The sequence below is a fragment of the Anas platyrhynchos genome, chromosome 28 (assembly GCF_047663525.1).
Source record: "Anas platyrhynchos isolate ZD024472 breed Pekin duck chromosome 28, IASCAAS_PekinDuck_T2T, whole genome shotgun sequence".
Taxonomy (NCBI): Eukaryota; Metazoa; Chordata; class Aves; order Anseriformes; family Anatidae; genus Anas; species Anas platyrhynchos.
In genome coordinates, this window is record NC_092614.1 from 3,186,069 (window position 1) to 3,203,782 (window position 17,714).

The 17,714-nt window shown below is 65.3% G+C and overlaps 1 protein-coding gene across 6 annotated transcripts; it reads right to left on the reverse strand.

The window, feature by feature from the left end:
- Positions 1–1,430: 1,430 nt before the first annotated feature.
- Positions 1,431–16,063, reverse strand: SLC4A1 (solute carrier family 4 member 1 (Diego blood group)). 6 transcript variants are annotated; one of them, XM_072028774.1, is made up of 22 exons: positions 15,930–16,050; positions 13,302–13,379; positions 13,121–13,214; positions 12,026–12,095; positions 11,832–11,932; positions 10,902–10,975; positions 10,508–10,685; positions 10,292–10,427; positions 10,059–10,200; positions 9,707–9,779; positions 8,926–9,110; positions 7,893–8,100; positions 7,597–7,800; positions 7,270–7,418; positions 6,555–6,749; positions 6,052–6,219; positions 5,812–5,901; positions 5,470–5,636; positions 5,112–5,362; positions 4,829–4,998; positions 4,401–4,574; positions 1,431–2,806 (listed from the first exon to the last, which is right to left on the reverse strand). In XM_072028774.1, the coding sequence occupies exons 2-22, from the start codon at positions 13,317–13,319 to the stop codon at positions 2,726–2,728; spliced, it is 2,928 nt and encodes a 975-aa protein (XP_071884875.1). In that variant the 5' UTR covers positions 13,320–13,379; positions 15,930–16,050; the 3' UTR covers positions 1,431–2,725. The 6 variants fall into 6 exon arrangements, with proteins under 6 accessions (XP_071884875.1, XP_071884877.1, XP_071884876.1 ...); XM_072028776.1 differs by lacking the exon at positions 13,302–13,379 and having other exon boundaries at positions 15,930–16,063; XM_072028775.1 differs by lacking the exon at positions 12,026–12,095.
- Positions 16,064–17,714: the final 1,651 nt, after the last annotated feature.

A 17,714-nucleotide genomic window follows, 5' to 3' on the forward strand; every position in this document is an offset into this window, starting at 1 on the left:
GTGTATTACACGGGGTGTTCTGGGGGTGTTACGGGGGGTGTCGTGTGTGTGTGTTACGGGGGGGTGTCATACGTGTGTGTGACATGTGTGTCACGGGGGTGCGTGTTATGGGGGTGTCACATGGGTGTGTTACATGTCTGTGTCATGTACGTGTGTTGGGGGTGTTACATGGCGGTGTCATACATGGCGGTGTCATACATGGGGGTGTCATACGTGTGTGTTACATGTGTGTCGTGGGGGTGTGCTGCAGGGGTGTTACATGGGGGTGTCATGTGTGTGTTACATGTGTGTTGTGTGTGTTACGGGGGTGTGTCATACGTGTGTGTTATGGGGGTGTCATACGTGGGGGTGTCATACGTGTGTGTGTTATGTGTGTGTGTCACATGTGTGTGTTACGGGGGTGTCACATGGGGGTGTCGTCTGTGTGTGTTACAGGGGTGTATCGTATGTGTGTTACATGTGTGTGTCATATGTGTTTGTTATGGGGGTGTTACATGGGGGTGTCATACACGTGTGTTACATGTCTGTGTCATACATGTGTGTGTTACAGGTGGTCATGGGGGTGTTACATGGGGGTGTCATGCAGGGGTGTGTTATGGGGGTGTTACATGTGTGTCATACGTGTGTGTTACAGGGCTGTTACATGTGTGTGTCATATATGTGTGTTATGGGGTGTTATGGGTGTGTGTGTTGTGTGTGTGTTACACGTGTGTGTGTGTGCCACACGTGGGAAGGGAAGGGACCGCAGTACCTACAGCCGGGCAGGCCACGCACACGCACGCTGACGTTTTGACTCTTTAACATTTTATTTTTTTTAACCAACGCGCTCACTGGGAGCTTGCCGAGCACAGAGCCCCCCCCACCCCCACCCCCCCGACCAGGCCTCTTCCCCCAGCAGCCCCCCGGGACCCCCTGCCCTGCCCCGCTCCTGCTGCAGCACGGGGCCGTTCATAGTCCCATCCCTATTGCTACTTCTATAATTTCTATTTTATTTTATTTTATTTTATTTTATTTTATTTTATTTTATTTTATTTTATTTTATTTTATTTTATTTTATTTTATTTTATTTTATTTTATTTTATTTTATTCTATCTTTTATTTCTATTCTATTCTATTCTATTCTATTCTATTCTATTCTATTCTATTCTATTCTATATATTTTATATAATTTATTCTATTTTCTATTATTCTCCTTTATATTATTTCACATTATTTATCCCATTTTATATTATCTTACATTATTTATCACTTGGCCTTTACCAATAAAGTCTCACCAAGCTGCTGTGACGCCGCCTCCTCTTTGACCCAGCCAAGCCCCCGGGGCCCCCCCCCAGCCCCCAGCCCCAGGATCTGCCCCCCCCCAGCCCCACTCCCCTTCAATTACCAAATTTTTTATTTTTCAGCTCGCGGGCGGAAGGAAGGGGCCGGCCTCGGGTCCACAAAGTCTTTATTAGAGCCGGGTACGGGGAGGGGGCACAATTGAGGGGGGGGCTGCGGGCACGAGCCCTGGGGGGGGGCACGAGCCCGGCCCGGCCCTGAGCATCCCCAAGGGGCAAGGGGGCAACGGCGGCGCCCGGCCCCACCGGGCACACTCATGCACACTTACACACTTGTGCTCACACTCACGCTCATGCTTGTGCTCATGCTATGCTCATGCTCACACTCACACTCATGCTCACACTCGTGCTCTTGTTCACACTCACAATCACACTCATGCACTCACACTCATGCTCACACTCATGTTCATGCTCACACTCACACTCATGCTCACACTCACATGCTCACACTCTCACTCGTTCACACTCACGCACACTCATGCTCACACTCACACCCAAATTCATGCTCACACGTTATTTCACACTCATGCTCACACTCACACTCACTCATGATCATGCTCACACTCACTCATGGTTACACTCATGGTCACGCTCACGCTCACACACTCACACCCTCACCCATGCTCATGTTCACACTTGCTCATGGTCACGCTCACACTCACGCTCACTCACACTCACGCTCACACCCACACTCACACCCACACTCACACTCACACTCACACTCACACTCGTGCTCACACTCAGCCGCAGCAGGAGCCGGGGCCAGGCTGCTGTGGGAACGATCCCAGCGGGACGGGGCAAGGCTGGGGGGGCACCCAGCGACCCCGAGCGCCACCAGCCCCAACCCTGCCCCCCCCCGCCGGCCGGTTCGGCCCCGAGCAGGGCACCAAATCAGCTCCTCGGCCGCTTCGACGCCTCGTCCCTGCTGTACACACGCACATGGGGCACACGCAGCCCTCCCAAATAAATTACAAACTCCCCCAGGCACTAGCATCAAATATACAGATCACTCCTCGCAGCTGCTTTTTTTTTTTTTTTTGGTCCTAGTTTTAAGTGCTTTTTTTGCTTTTTTTTTTTTTTTTTAAAGATTTTCCTCGTGTTCTGAGCAAGCCCTACCTGCAGAAGCGTCAGCATTATTATTACTATTTTTTTTTCTGTGTTTTTTTTTTGTTTTTTTTCCCATGATTGCCTCCATCGCAAACATCTCCCCCCTTTGCTGGGCTATTTACATCCCTGCCCCCGGGGGGGGGGCGGTGGGAGCGGGGTGCTCCCGCTGCAGAAAAGGGCAGAGAAAGGGAGAAAACGGCTCAAAAACGGCTCCACGGGGTGAAAGCGGCGTCCCCTGGGGGGCGGCGGATCTACAGGCTGGGGGGGGGCAGAAGGAGCCCTTAGCTGGGCATCTGCACCTCGTCGTACACGTCCTGGCCCTCCGCCTCCTCGAAGGTCACCACCGCATCGTCCGCGTCCAGCTGGGGGAGGGAGGGGGCGTCAGGGGGGGGACGGGGTGGGGGGGTGGGATGGGATGGGATGGGATGGGATGGGGATGGGATGGGGATGGGACGGGAACAATGGGATGGGGATGGGGATGGGATGGGGATGGGATGGGGATGGGCACAATGGATGGGATGGGGATGGGGATGGGGATGGGATGGGATGGGGATGGGGATATGGGATGGGATGGGGATGGGGTGGGGATGGGATGGGGATGGGGATGGGGATGGGATGGGGATGGGATGGGGATGGGGATGGGATGGGGATGGGATGGGGATGGGGATGGGATGGGATGGGGATGGGATGGGATGGGATGGGGATGGGATGGGGATGGGGATGGGGATGGGATGGAGATGGGGATGGGGATGGGATGGGATGGGGATGGGATGGGATGGGATGGGATGGGATGGGGATGGGATGGGGATGGGGATGGGATGGGATGGGGATGGGGATGGGATGGGGATGGGATGGGATGGGGATGGGGATGGGATGGGGATGGGGATGGGGATGGGATGGGATGGGATGGAGATGGGGATGGGATGGGATGGGGATGGGATGGGGATGGGATGGGGATGGGATGGGGATGGGGATGGGGATGGGATGGAGATGGGGATGGGGATGGGATGGGATGGGGATGGGATGGGATGGGATGGGATGGGATGGGATGGGGATGGGATGGGGATGGGGATGGGATGGGATGGGGATGGGGATGGGATGGGGATGGGATGGGATGGGGATGGGGATGGGATGGGGATGGGGATGGGGATGGGATGGGATGGGATGGAGATGGGGATGGGATGGGATGGGGATGGGATGGGGATGGGATGGGGATGGGATGGGGAGATGGGATGGGATGGGGATGGGGATGGGGATGGGATGGGGATGGGATGGGACGGGGATGGGATGGGATGGGATGGGGATGGGATGGGGATGGGATGGGATGGGGATGGGGATGGGATGGGGATGGGGATGGGATGGGGATGGGGTGGGGATGGGATGGGGATGGGGATATGGGATGGGATGGGATGGTGATGGGATGGGGATGGGTGGGGATGGGATGGGGATGGGGATGGGATGGGGATGGGATGGGGATGGGATGGGGATGGGGATGGGATGGGGATGGGATGGGGATGGGATGGGGATGGGGATGGGATGGGATGGGGATGGGGATGGGATGGGGATGGGGATATGGGATGGGATGGGGATATGGGATGGGATGGGGATGGGATGGGATGGGGATGGGATGGGGATGGGGATGACAATGAGGATGATGATGGGGACAGGTAGATGGATGGAATGGGGATTGGGATGGTGACAGGGACAGGGATGAGGATAGGGACGGGCACAAGGACAGGGAGATGGATGGGGATGGGAATGAGGAGTAGGGTGGGATTTGGGATGGGGACAGGGACAAGGATGAGACCAGAGATGGGGACAGGGAGGGTGACAGGGGCGCAGAGAGGGATGGGGATGGGACAGGGATGGGGATGGAGATAGGGACGGCACGGGGACAGGGCCGGGGACAGGGCTGGGGTTGCGGACGGGGACCCATCCCGTGCCGGGGCTACGTACACATTTGAGCTCGATCTCGCGGAAGATGCGGGGCAGCAGGAAGCGGCGCAGCGGCACGGTGAGGATGAGGACGAAGGGCAGCGCCAGCGAGGCCGGGCTGGCCTTCACCCCCCACAGCAGCGCCAGCACCAGGATCTGGGTGAGGGTGAAGAGGTGCATCCGCCACGTCTTCACCTGCGGGGGGACAAAAGGGGTCAGGACAATGGGGTCAGGAGAAAAGGGGTCAGGACAACGGGGACAAAACGGGGGCAGGGTGGTAGGGACAGCATCCAGCACCCATCCCGGGGGGGTGGGTAATGGGAGAGGGGGGGCAGGACTGATGATCCGGCGTGAATAGGCAGAGGAGGCTTTTTGGGGACCCCAACCGACAGCAGGACCAGCTCGGGGTGTCCCCAAACCCCCCCCCAGGTGACCCGGGGCTCGCTCACCCGGGTGACGTAGGCTTCCTTGGGGTGGTACTTGGGGGGCATCAGCAGGAGCAGGATGCGGTCGAAGAGCTGGATGCCGAAGAGCGAGGTGACCCCCATGTAGAGGAAGATGCCGAAGAGGACGGCCAGCGGGATGTACTTCAGGATGGGCTCCATCAGGATGGAGACCCCTGGGGGAAAGGGGGGGGAAACGGACACGGCACGGTCAGGGACCACCGCAGCGGCACAGGACGGGGGGACTGGGGGGGGGTCTCCTCTCCCCGTGCCCCCCTCCCGCGCTCACCGATCAGCACGGCCACCAGCAGGCCGCTGATGCGCTGCTCCTTGACCTCCAGGATTTGGGGCTTCTCGCCCCCCGAGGTTTTGCTCATGACGGTGAGCGCGTTGGCGTGCGTGATGGTGCGCACGGTGGTGGCACTGAGCCACGGCATCCCGAAAAGCGCCGCCACGCCGCCCATGGCCACGATCAGCAGCAGGTCCAGGTGGAAGCCCGAGCCCTTCACCAGCTTCCTCTCGGGTTTGCTGACGATCAGCCTGCGAGGACGGAGGGGACGCGTTGGGTCGGGGAGGTCCCCCCCCCGGGGTGGGTCCCCTCCGTCCCCACCCCGCCATCCAGCCCCCCTTTTCCCCCTTGCCCTCACGTGGTGATCTGCGTCTCGAGGAAGATGAGGATGAAGACCAGCAGGGCGGGCACCACGGAGGCGAACATCATCCAGATGGGGAAGGAGTTGTTCTTCCCCATGGGGTTGATAAACCAGCCCCGGGCCGTCGAGTTGGTCACCTCCAGCCCCTTGGGGACCTTCAGTTTCTGCACGGGACCACAGATGGGGGGTGAGCAGCGGGGGGCTCAAGGCACCCCACAGGCACCCAGGAGTCCTCGGTGCCCCCCTGCTTGCACCCTGGGGTCCGCCCCGCTCCCCCCTGCCCACCCAGCTCCGTGTCCCCTTGTTGGGGACAGCCGGGATCCCGTCCCCCCCCCGGACCTGCGTGTAGGTGTCCTTGACGAAGAAGTCAGCCAGTGCCATGATGAAGATGGAGATGGGCACCCCGAAATCCCCGATCAGGCGCCGGACCTGCGGGGACACCGTGCCCATGGTGAGCCCACCCATACGCCCCCCATCCCCACCCGAGGGTCCCCCCTGTGTGTGTGTGTGTTTGGGGGGGTGGCGATGCCGTGCCCCCCGGTGTCCCCCCCCCCAGCCCTGCAGCCCCCCCGTGCCCACCTTGCCGGGCAGGAAGGCGCTGTTCTTGAACTTGCGGAGGAAGAGGGCGAGGAAGAAGGTGCCAGCCATCAGGACGAGGGACAGCAGGGCCGTGTTGGGCTCGGCCACGTTGGGGGAGACGACGGCCTGCACGTTGTACACCCGCTGCAGGGGGTGCGCCTTGAAGATCTGCGCGGGGGGAGAAGGGTCAGGGATGGGCAGGGGATGGGGCAGCACCCGAGGTGCCCCCACAGGCACCCAGGGTGTCACCATCCCGCTGCAACCAACTGCAAGGGGAGGGTCCGAGCTGGGGGATGGGGGTAAAAATAGGGGGTCCCCAGCAGCTCCTGGGTGAGGGGCGCCTGCCCCAAACCCAAACTGTGGGGAGGACGGGGTGGGAAGGTGCTGGGTGAGGGGAGAAAACGCTGCGGGGACGGCTCCGTCCCTGCTGCAGCCTGCGGGGACACAGGGTGAAGACCCCACCCCGCAGCCCCCTCCCCGCTCACGGCCCCCACGCCCCTCACCGTGATGAGCTTGACGAAGGTCTCGTAGATGAAGATGAGGGAGATGAGGAAGGAGAAGATCTCCTGGGTGTAGCGGGACAGGTAGCGCACCAGGAAGCTGCCCTCGCAGGCCACCACCACCAGCACCAGCAGGATGAGCCAGAAGCCGATCCACACCCGTCCCACGATGTACTCCAAGCCCTGGCCCTCGCAGAACTGGGCACGGGGGACACGGCCCCGTCAGCCCCCTGTGTCCCCCCTCCCCAGCACCACGGGGCTCTGTGGTGGTCCCGCATCCCCTGGGGCAGTGGTACCCAGGGGGGTCACCCGCTTGGCTGCACCCAAATGGCATCACCAGCACGGTGTCACCCGTGTGGTGTCACCCGTGTGGTGTCACCCGTGTGGCATCCCCCTATGTGGCACCATTCGTGCGGGATGGCCCAGGTGGCATCCCAAAAGTGCCACCCCCTACGTGCCATCACCCCCATGCCATCACCCCCGTGGCACCCCCCTCACGGCACCCCCCACGGAGCATCCCCCATATCACCTCACCCACGAGGCACCATCCGTGTGGCATCACCCCTGTGCCACCCCAAAAAGCACCATCCCTTATGCTGTGTCACCTTGTGCCATCCCCCAGGTGCCACCCCCCGGTGCAGCACCCTGGGGCGCACGGGGACACCGCGAGTGTGACAGGGGGCAGAGGGGGTGCCCGCGGGCGGGGGGCAGCACCCACCGAGAAGAAAGCTTCCTCGAAGACCAGCAGGGGCCCCGAAAAGCCGACGACGAGCAGGGGCTGGGCGCTGAGGATGCTGAAGAGGACGCACTGCACGCAGGTGGAGATGAGCAGCTCCGACACCCCCATCATGCCCTTGGTCTTCTCACCTGGGGGGGGGCAGAGCCGGTTGGTTCCCGGGGGGGGGGACACAGCGCCGTGTGCCCCCATCCCACACCCCTTGACGCCCCGTGCAGAGCCCCCTGGGGACGGCGCTGCAGGCGGTGGCACCTCGTGCACCCAACCGGGGGCTGTCCCCGTCCCCATGCGCGTCCCCCCCCCCCTTACCCAGCAAGCCTCCAAAGGTGACAGCGGGGGACAGCGCCGCAAAGTAGATGAAGATGACGGCGGCCAAGCACTGGGGGCTGAGGGCGTCCTTGATGTCGCTGAGATATTTGGGGTAGCGGCGGCGGATGTCCCGCACCAGCCCCCCAAAGGGGCGCCCCGTCCTGCGCAGGGGGTCGTCGTCCTCCGGCTCCTCGCTCTTGGTCCCTGGGGACACACAAACAAGGGTGTCCCGCCAGCCGTGGGGACGGGACCCAGGGGAACCAGTGGGGATGTTTTGGGGTGTCCCCAGGACGTACACGTCTCCTTTAGGAAGTCCTCGGGGGCCTTCCCGGGGTGCTGGTAGCGGCGGCGGAGCAGCTGGCGCTGCAGCGGCACCAGGCTGCGCAGGTGCTGCTCGCTGGGGGTCTCGGTGGGGGGCAGCACGATGCTGGCCTCCAGGAAATCCTCCACCCCCCGCAGCAGGTCCTGGCGGCTCTCGGCCAGGTAGGCGTCGCGGCGGAAAACCTGCGGGGATGGCCGGGGATGGGGGTCGGCCGCCCCCGCAGCCCCCGTGGGGACGGGGCACCGTGGGGATGCAGGGGGGCGCGGGGATGGGGGCGCACGGGGGGATGGGGACACGGGGCACAGGGCCACGGGGGCACGGGGACAGAGTGGGATGGGGACATGGGACACTGGGGCCATGGGGGCTTGAGGGCACTGGGCACGGGGACCTGAGAACATGGGGACACAGGAGCCTGGGGACATGGGGACATGGTAGGATGGGGACACAGTGGGATGGGGACAGGGGACACTGGGGCCACGAGGACCTGGGACACTGGGGACACAGGGACCTGGGGACATGGGGACACAGTGGGATGGGGACATGGGACACTGGAGGATGGGGACTTGAAGGCACTGGGGCCGTGGGGACCTGGGGATGTGGGGACACAGGAGCCTGGGGACATGGGGGGCATGGAGGCATGGGGTGATGGGGATGTGGAGGGATGGGGGTGTGTGGGGGGGACATGGGGATGTTGGGGGGACATGGGGGACACGGGGCTGTGGGAGCACACAGGGACAGGGGATGTGCTCGCTGGGACAGACGGGAATGGGGACACGAGGGCATGGGGACATGGGACCATGGGGACATGGCAATATGGGGACATGGGGGACATGGGGCCACAGGTCCTGGCACACATGGGAACGGGCAGATAATGGGGGCATGGGGCCACCGGGGCACAGCGACATGGGACAGAGGTGCATGGGGACATGGGGACAGAGAGTGACATGGCGGGGGGTGACAAGCCCTGCTTGGGGACCCTGGGGAGCTCTAGGTGGCGGGGGCCGTACCCTCTCGGCCATCATGGTGGCGATGGTGCGGCCGATCTCGTGGTAGCTGACGTGGGGGCTGTCGGGGCCCAGCACCACGAGGAGGAAGCGCACGGGCAGGGGCACGTTGAGGACGGCGTCCATTGTCACCGCGTCCCGCAGGCGCACGAAGGCCAGCGTCGGCTGCTCCAGGAAGGCTGCGCAGCCTGGGGGGGGGACGGGATGGGGTCAGGGAGGGTTGGGTACAGGGACGTGGGGCACAGGGAGACGGGGAAAGGAGTTTGGGGACGTGGGGACGTGGGGATGTTGGGGTATGGGGATGTTGGGAAATGGGGACATGGGGGTGCAGGGACACAGTTACATGGAGGCACGGGGACACGGAGACACGGGGATGTGGGGGGACAAAAGGGTTAGGACAGGGGGCACAGGGACATGGGGACACAGGGACATGGAGACACAGGGACACGGGGACATGGGCACAGGGACACTGGGGCATAGGAACATGGGGGACATAGGGACGTGAGTGGGGAACTGGGAACATGAGGACATGAGGATATGGGGACGGGGAGGCAGGGGAATGGGGGACAGGGTGACAGAGGGACAGAGGGAGAGGGACACAGGACAAGGAGCAGCGCTGAGCAGGAGGTGGCGAGGGCTGAGGATTGGGGGGGGAGTAGAAAAAAGTGCAAGAAAAGCAGCAAGTGAGCAAGCAGCGAGACAGCTGGGGGCCGGCAACAAAACCCCCCCACACACCCCCCGGCCGCGGGGCTGATCCTGCACCCGCAGCACCCCGGGCACTCACCCACGAGGACCAGGGTGGCCTCGGCGTCCTCGGGGAGCTTCTCAGAGAGCTGGGGCCCGGGCTTGGTCCCGCTCTGTTTTGGGCAGGAGAACGGCAGCAGTCAGCTGGTGGCTGTCCCTTGTGCCCTAATCCATCCCCTGCGTGTCCCCTGCGTGTCCCCTGCGTGTCCCCTGCGTGTCCCGCTCCATCCCTGCACGCCCGGCTCCCTCGCTGTGCACGCGTGCGTGCAAGAGTGCGCACACCAGAGCACGGCCATGTGGTGCCCACAGGTTCCTGTGGGTGCCCTCCCTGCAGCCTGACCCCCCCCCCCAGCACCCCAGGACCCCCCCCCAGGACCCCCCCACACACTCGCCTGCTCGGCCCCATCCAGCGCCCGCATCTCCAGGGCCTGGTGCTCCCGCAGCAGCGGCTGCTCCGTCTCCACCGGCACCGTGCCCGAGCGCTGCAGCTGCGCCGGGGGCAGCGTCCACACCGACTCGGCCTCGCTGGGGTGCCTGCGAGCAGCCGGGGGACGGTGTGAGGTGGGACAACGCCCCCCCACCCCAAAAGCCCCCCTCCCACAGCCCTTAGGGTCCCCGGCCCTACTTGTGCTGCAGCAGCAGCGTCCTCAGGAGGTCCTCCCTGTCCTGCGGCTTGAGCTGCCCCTCGTAGATCATCTGGTCGATCAGCACGTGCGCCACGGCCGCCAGCGAGGTGGCCGCCACGTCGAGGAGCACGGCGCCTGCGGGGACACCACTGTCACCGCCCGCCCGCCCTGGGGGTCCCCACCTCCCCCCCCCCCAGCCCCGTCGGTGTCCCCACCTTTGGCAAGGGCGCGGTGCAGGTCCAGGAGGCTGCGGTAGGTCAGGAAGGAGACGTGGGGCTGGCCCCAGTCCCCGCTGGCCGTGAAGTTCTCCTCCAGCTGGAGCCAGTGGCCGGCCTCCATCCAGCACAGCTCCTTCTTGCTGTCCATGACCAGCTCGTGCAGCTCCGTGTAGACCTGCGGCCGCAGCCACGGGGGTGTCAGAGCCCCCCCCTACCCCCCAAACCCCTCACTGGGGACCCCCGGGGGTCCCAAAGCTGCAGCAGTGCCACCCGCCGCGGATGGGACCCCCGGGTCCTGGTGTCACCAGGGTTTGGCACCACACCCTTGCAGCCCCTGCCCTCCCCAGGGGTGGGAATGAAGTGGGGGGGGTCCCGGGGGCACAGCACCCACCTCATGGGTGTCCCACCGGGACACGAGCCGCCTGCTCCCCGCCGCCTCCAGGTCCACATCGGTCACCGACGGAGCTGCGAGCGGAGCCAGCGCCGCGTTAGCTGGTCCTGACCCCCCCTCCAGCCCCCCGGGGTCTGTCGGAGGCATCCCCCCCATCGCCCCCATCCCCAACACGCAGCCGGGGGGTGCTGGATGTGTCCCCCTGTCACCTCTGCCCTGCTGGTGCCCCGCTGTCCCTGGGGACAGCGCCCGGTGCTGTCCCGCACCCCGGGGTGCACCAGGACGGGGACAGGGATGGTGACGGGGACACTTTGTCCCCAGCCAGCACAACCCCAAGAGCGCAGCGTCCCCCGTCCCTGTCCCCTGCCTACCTGCACCCCCTCCGCGCTCCCCGTGCGTCCCTGCCCTATAAAGCCTGGGTGGGGGCGGCGGGCCGGCCCCACGCCCTGTGTGCACCGTAAACCCCGCAGCACTTTGCCTTTGCTGACAGTAAACACGGGTACAGCCCCCGGGGGGGCAGAACGTCCCTGTCCCCGCTGTGCCCGCTCTGGGGACCACCACGGTCCCCTGTATCCCCCACCAGGCCCCAGGGACACCGCGACGCCCGCATCCCGCTCTGCAGGGATGCCACCCACACACCGGCGGGGACGGGCGCGTGTCCCCACTGGTGTCCCCGAGGGCACGTGGGCACGCGCCGAGCTCGTCCTCGTCCCGGCCCGCTGCCACCGCCGAGCCGCCCAGCGCCAGCCGGCGTTCAGCCCCAAGTGGTTCTTGTCCTCACCCCAAACAAAGCCTTTATTTATCCTCAATCAGCGGGCGATTACGGGCAAGTGGCCGCGGTCACCCCGCGGCACGCCCCGACGCCCGGGTGACGGCCGCCTCGCGGGGCCGGGGGGGGACACACACACACGCCGGGGCCGGGTCACTCACTCTGCCCTCCGCCACGGCGGCTGACCCGTCCCGGGGGGGCCCCGGCCGCGCGCCTCCTCCCGTCCAGGTCATAGGATCCCCGGTGGCTGGGCAAATACCGGCTGCAAAACACACACGGCGGGGACGGGCGGGTGAGCCCCGCGCGCCCGTGGGTGCCAGTGGCCTCCCGGGGCCAAGCCGCGAGTGGGACTCACCGCAGGGGCGCCAGCTCCTCGCCTCTCGCCCTCCGCGCGGCCAAAGGGGGCCCGGTGCCGCCGCCGGCCCCTGCGCAGAACGGGCGGCAGCGTTACCTCGGGTGGGCGCGGGATGGGGACAGCCACCACCCCACCCCATGGCCAACGTCACCACCCGGCGTCACCCCATGGAGGGGACCCTGGGGGGCTGGGGACACCGAGACCTTTGGGATGCACAGCGGCAGCCGGTGGGGACCGGAGAGGTGCCACCCTGCTGCATCGAGCATAAAAACCCGGCTGCGGGCAAGGAAGAGGGGCAACGAGACCCCTCTGAACGCCCCTCGCCGCCCACCCAAGGACCTCGGTGTCCCCAGGCTTGGCCATCTCTCCTTTTCCCGCTGGCAACCTCCAGGGTTTCAGCAAGCCACGCTGGCACCCATGCAGTGCTGGTGCCCATGCAACACGCCTGTGCAACGCCTGCACCCATGCAACGTTGGCACCCATGCAGCGCTGGTGCCCATGCAATGCACCCATGCAACACTGGCCCCATGCAACTCCAGTGCCCATGCAATGCTGGCACCCATGCAACACCTGCACCCTTGCAACGCTGGTGCCCATGCAACACGCCTATGTCGTGCTGGCACCTGTGCAACACCGCTGCCCATGCAATGCTGGCACCCTTGCCATGCACCCGTGCAACCCGAGTGCCCGTGCAACGCGCCCGCACAACGCTAACACCCATGCCATGCCGGTGTTCATGCAATGCTGGTGCCCGTGCAACGCTGGCACCCGCAGAACCCCATGCAACATGCGCCCTTGAACCTGCCGTGCCCACACTGTGCCCCCTGCAGTGCCCACGCCGTGCCAGCGCCCACAGGGTGCCAGTCCCCGTGCAGCCCAGGTGCCCGTGCAGCAACACCGCTCGTGCAACGCCCATCCGTGCAACGCTGCCACCTCTGCAACGCCGGTGCTCATCCGACACCGGTGCCCATGCGGTGCCACCAGCCATGCAATGCCAGTGCTGGTCCCATTGCCCCTGCCCCTCTGGCCCCCACGTAGCCCCCCCACCACCCCGCGCGCCCCCAGCTCCCCCCTCCGCCCGTGGGTGCCACTCACTGCTCGTCTCCTCCAGCGACATCCTCGAGACCTTGATCCCCGGGTCCTCGTAGCCCTCGGGGTCCAGGTTTCTCCGCATCACCTCCTCGGCGTCCTGCGGGGCAGAGAGCGGTGGGGGGGGCTCAGTGGGGCTGGGGGGTTGGGGGGCCGGGGCGCAGCAGCGGGGCCGGGGTCTCCCTACCTGGCCGGGCCCCTCCATGGCTCCGCGCTGCGTCCCAGCGGTCAGCCCGGCGGCGCATTAACGCCCGGGGCCGGTGCCCTGCGGGCGGTACGGGGAAAGGAGACAGAGCGTTAGGGAGCGGAGATTGGGGCCCCCCCCGTGTCCGCTTCGGGAGGTGCTGGGGGCCGAGGGGGGGTCCCACGGGAGCCGGGCCCTGCCCTGCTGGTGGGAACCGATGGCAGAGCTGCCCGCCGGGACACGGCATCGCGCCCCCGCTCCCACCCGTGCCCACACACGAGGGACGTCCCGTGAGTGGGGTCAGGCTCCCGGGGGGGCTGTGAGCAGGGATTAGGGGCCCTGTGGGGCTGTGAGCGGGGGTCAGGGTCCCCATGGGGCCATGCGCATGGGTTGGGACCCACAGCCCTTCACACGTGGGGCAGGTCCCCTGTGGATGCTTGCATTTAGTGGGGACCCCAAATAGAGCCGCGTACGTGAGTGGGGGGCCCCACCCGTGGGCGAGGCCCCCCCGGGGAGCTGTGCGCGTGGGCTGGGCCCCCCAAATCTTCATGCGTGGGGCGGGCCCCACAAGGACCCACGGGCACACGTGGATCCCCACGCAGGGGTCGGGTCCTTTATGCCCCCCTGCGTGTGGCTCCGGTCCCGCGTGGGTGCCCACACCCAGGTGGGGGGGTCCTATAGGGCCCCACGCCCACGGGGGGGTGCAGCTCAGGTCCCACCCCGACCCACGCCCACGGGGGGGGTCCCGGCCCCCCCCGCCACCCCAGGGGACATCCGCCAGGGGGCGCCCTTCCCCACGCGCGTGGGGCACCCCCAGCCCCGGGGCACCCCCCGGGAGCACCCCCACTTCTTCTCCCCCCCCCCCAACCCCAGGAGCCACGTGGGGAGCTGGGGGGGTCCTGTCCCGGCCCCAGCACCCCCCACCCGTGGGGTACCCACGCAGGGGGACCCCCCACGCCCGCTGCTGCCCCAGCGCAGGGACCCCTCGTGGGGGGGGGGCAGGAGGTTGGGGGGGGTCAAGGTCAAGGTGGGGGGGTGGGGTGGGGACAGCGGGCCCCCCAGCTCTCACCAGGGTGACGCAGGACCTCGCTCCCAGGCTGGCAGCAGCGGGGACCCCAATGGGGACACGGGGACACCGGCAGGGTCACGGGGATCCCGATGGGGACTCAGGAGCCCCGGGGGGGGATCGGGGGGGGACGGGACGGGACACACACGGAGGAGCCACCGTGGGGCTGTGGGAGCCACCCGTGGGGACACGGGAGCGGTGACGGGGTCACGGGAACCATGGCTGGCTCCGGACCCGGCCTCCTCCTTCCTGCCCCGCCTGGCCCCGCTTTGGCAGCGGCCCTGGCCCCCCAGGCCAGCCCTGGTCCCCGGTCCCTGGTCCCCGGCCCCACTGCCCCCCCCCAGCCCCACTGCGGCCCCGATGCCTCTTGCGTCAGCCCCGCTGCGCCCCACTGATAATGCGGCTCCGGCCCCCGCCCCGCTCCCCCCGCTGCCCCCCTGCTCCTGCGCATGGCCCCCAAGGACCAGGCAGCGCCCCGAGACCGGGGTGAGGGGCTGGGGGGTGCCGGGCAGCCTGGTCACCCCCCCATGGGGGTCTGCACCTGCTGTGGGGTGGTTGGCAAGGAGGGAACCCATGTCTCCTGCTTGGGTGTGCAATGGGGAACCCATATATCCTATATGGGTGTGCAAAAGCGAGCCCATACATCCTATATGGGTGTGCAATGGGGATCCCATATATCCTGCATGGGTGTGCAACAGGGCACCCATGTATTCTATATGGGTGTGCAAAAAGGAACCCATACATGCTACATGGGTGTGCAATGGGGATCCCATATATCCTGCATAGGTGTGCAATGGGGATCCCATATATCCTATATGGGTGTGCAATGGGGCACCAATACATCCTATATGGGTGTGCAATGGGACACCCATACCTCCTGCATGGGTGTGCAATGGGGAATCCATATATCCTATATGGGTGTGCAAAAGCAAGCCCATACATCCTATATGGTTGTGCAATGGGGATCCCATATATCCTATATGGGTGTGCAATGGGGCACCCATACCTCCTGCATGGGTGTGCAATGGGGTGCGCACACCTCAACCACGAGCACTCATGCTGGGTACAGCCCCCTACACCCCACACCCTGTGCTCAGCACCAGGCACCCCATTGCACGCTGCAGAGCCCAAATCCGCCACCCCACAGAGCTGGCGTGCCGGGCATGGAGCCCGAACCTCCCGAAGGACATCCCATACTGGTGCCCAAACCACAGCTCCCAGTGCACACACCCCATGCACCCAGCACGGCACCCATACCTCCTAAAGGACACCCCGTGCACCCCATTATGGTGCCCACACCCTAATCCCAAAGCACTCCCCCCATGCACCCAACGAGGCCCCCACAGGTCCTGAAGCACAAACCCCACGCACCCACCACAGCGCGGGACCGAGGGACCCCACAAACCCCCCCACCCCAGTGCCAAACCCTCCCGACCCTACCCGCACCCTACAGGGCCGTATGCCCCCACGTGGGCACCCTTGGGTGCTCCCACCCACCCCATCCCCACCACCCCCTTACATCCAGGGACCCCACGGTGCCCCCCACCCCGAGACCCCGCACCGACCTTTGGGGTGGCTCGGGGACGCCGCTGCCGTCGCCGCCAGCCCCCGGCTCTCCGGTGGAAGAGCCGCGCGCCGCCGGGGCAGGCACCCAAATGCCCTGAGTCACGCTCACCTCCTAATCTGCCCCCCACCGCTGCCCCCCCCGGCTCGCCCGGCCCCCCCCCGGCCCCGTAAACAAGGTTATCGGGGTGCAACATCTTGCGCCTCGGCGGCTGCGCCCGGCCCCAACCCACGGTGCTGCCCCACGCTGCCCGGCCCCGCTCCGGCCACCCCGCAATCCCACAGCTGCTATCGGGGTTTTGGGTCCGGGTTTCCCTCGGGGAATCCCCGGGAATCCTCTCCCCTCCTTGGGCTTGGGGTTTTCTCTTTTTTTTAAATTTTTTTTAATTTTATTTAAAAAAAAAATGGGGTTCCCCCAGGCTGGGGAGGCACAAGGCACTTTGGGGCCCATGGGTGGTGGTGGGGGTGCGCCCATCATGGGGTGTCCTGGAGGCTGGGTGCACCCTGTGTGTGTGTGTGCACGCCTGTGTGCACGCTCGTGTGCGTGCAAACTGGTGCACAGGGCTGTGTGTGCACGCACGAACCTTTGCACTCGTGTGTGCACGTGCACAAAGGCGTGCGTGCACCTGTGCACGAGCGCGTGAATGCGGGCAGGTTTCCAAGTGCCTGTGTGCGTGCACATGGAAATGCAGGTGTGAATGCACGCGTGTGCACACGTACACAGGTGTGTGTCTGCACGCGTGTGCACACGTACACGTGTGTGTGCATGTACACGTGTGTGTGCACGCACGCGTGGGGCTGCACACTGAGAGTCCAGGCTGCTCCCGCACGCAGGGTGCAGGGAAGGGGAGAAAGGTGAGCTGGGTGCACCTTGCACACGCACACACGTGAGCACACGCATGCACACACACGTGCACACTCATGCACACGCATGCACACGCGTGCACACGCTCATGCCAGCTCGGGGACCCTCACAGGGCCATGGGGACGGCACCCAGGGGGCCGCTGGCCCCGTTGGGCTCGGTGCCGGGAGGGGCGCAGCCTGGGTGCGCTGATAACAGCCCCCGCCTTATCAGGGTGACACCGAGGGTTCCCCCCCCCTCTACCCCCCCTGCAGGTTTTGGGGTCCCAGGAACCCCACCGAGAGCTGTATGGGGGATGAGGAGTGTTTGCTCCCCCCCCCCGGGGTGTCTGGGGGGGGCACATCCCCAGGGACACCCCCTTGGGGTGATGCTGATTTATCTGGGTGCTTTTTTTTTTTTTTTTTTTTTTTTTGGGGGGGGGAATGGGTGCAGCACCCCCCTTGCTTTCCCTTTTGTACCCCTGGGGAAACTGAGGCATGGGGCAAAGGGAGGGGGGGGGCAAGGGGGTGTCCCCCCCCCCCCCACTGTCCATTTGGGGGTGGGGCATGTGGGGAGGGCGATGACCGGGGGGGGGGGGGTGAAGTTCATGGGGTGGTTTGGGGGGGGGGATGTTTGTGGGGTGGTGACGCTTATGGGGTGGGGCATGGGAGGGGGTGTTCATGGGGGGGGTGATGCTCGTGGGGGGGTGAATACTATGGGGGGGGAGCATAATGGGGGGGTCACCACGTGGGCAGAGCATCATGGGGGGGTGAGAATGATGGGGGGGGCATCGCTGGGGGGGGAGCACCATCAAGGGGGGGGCAGCATGGGGGGGGGGCACGTTCATGGCAGGGCATGGTGGGGGGGGGATGCTTAATGGGGGGGGGATACTTATGGGGGGGATGCTCATGGGGGAGGGGGGGTGCTTATGGGGGGTGCTTGTGG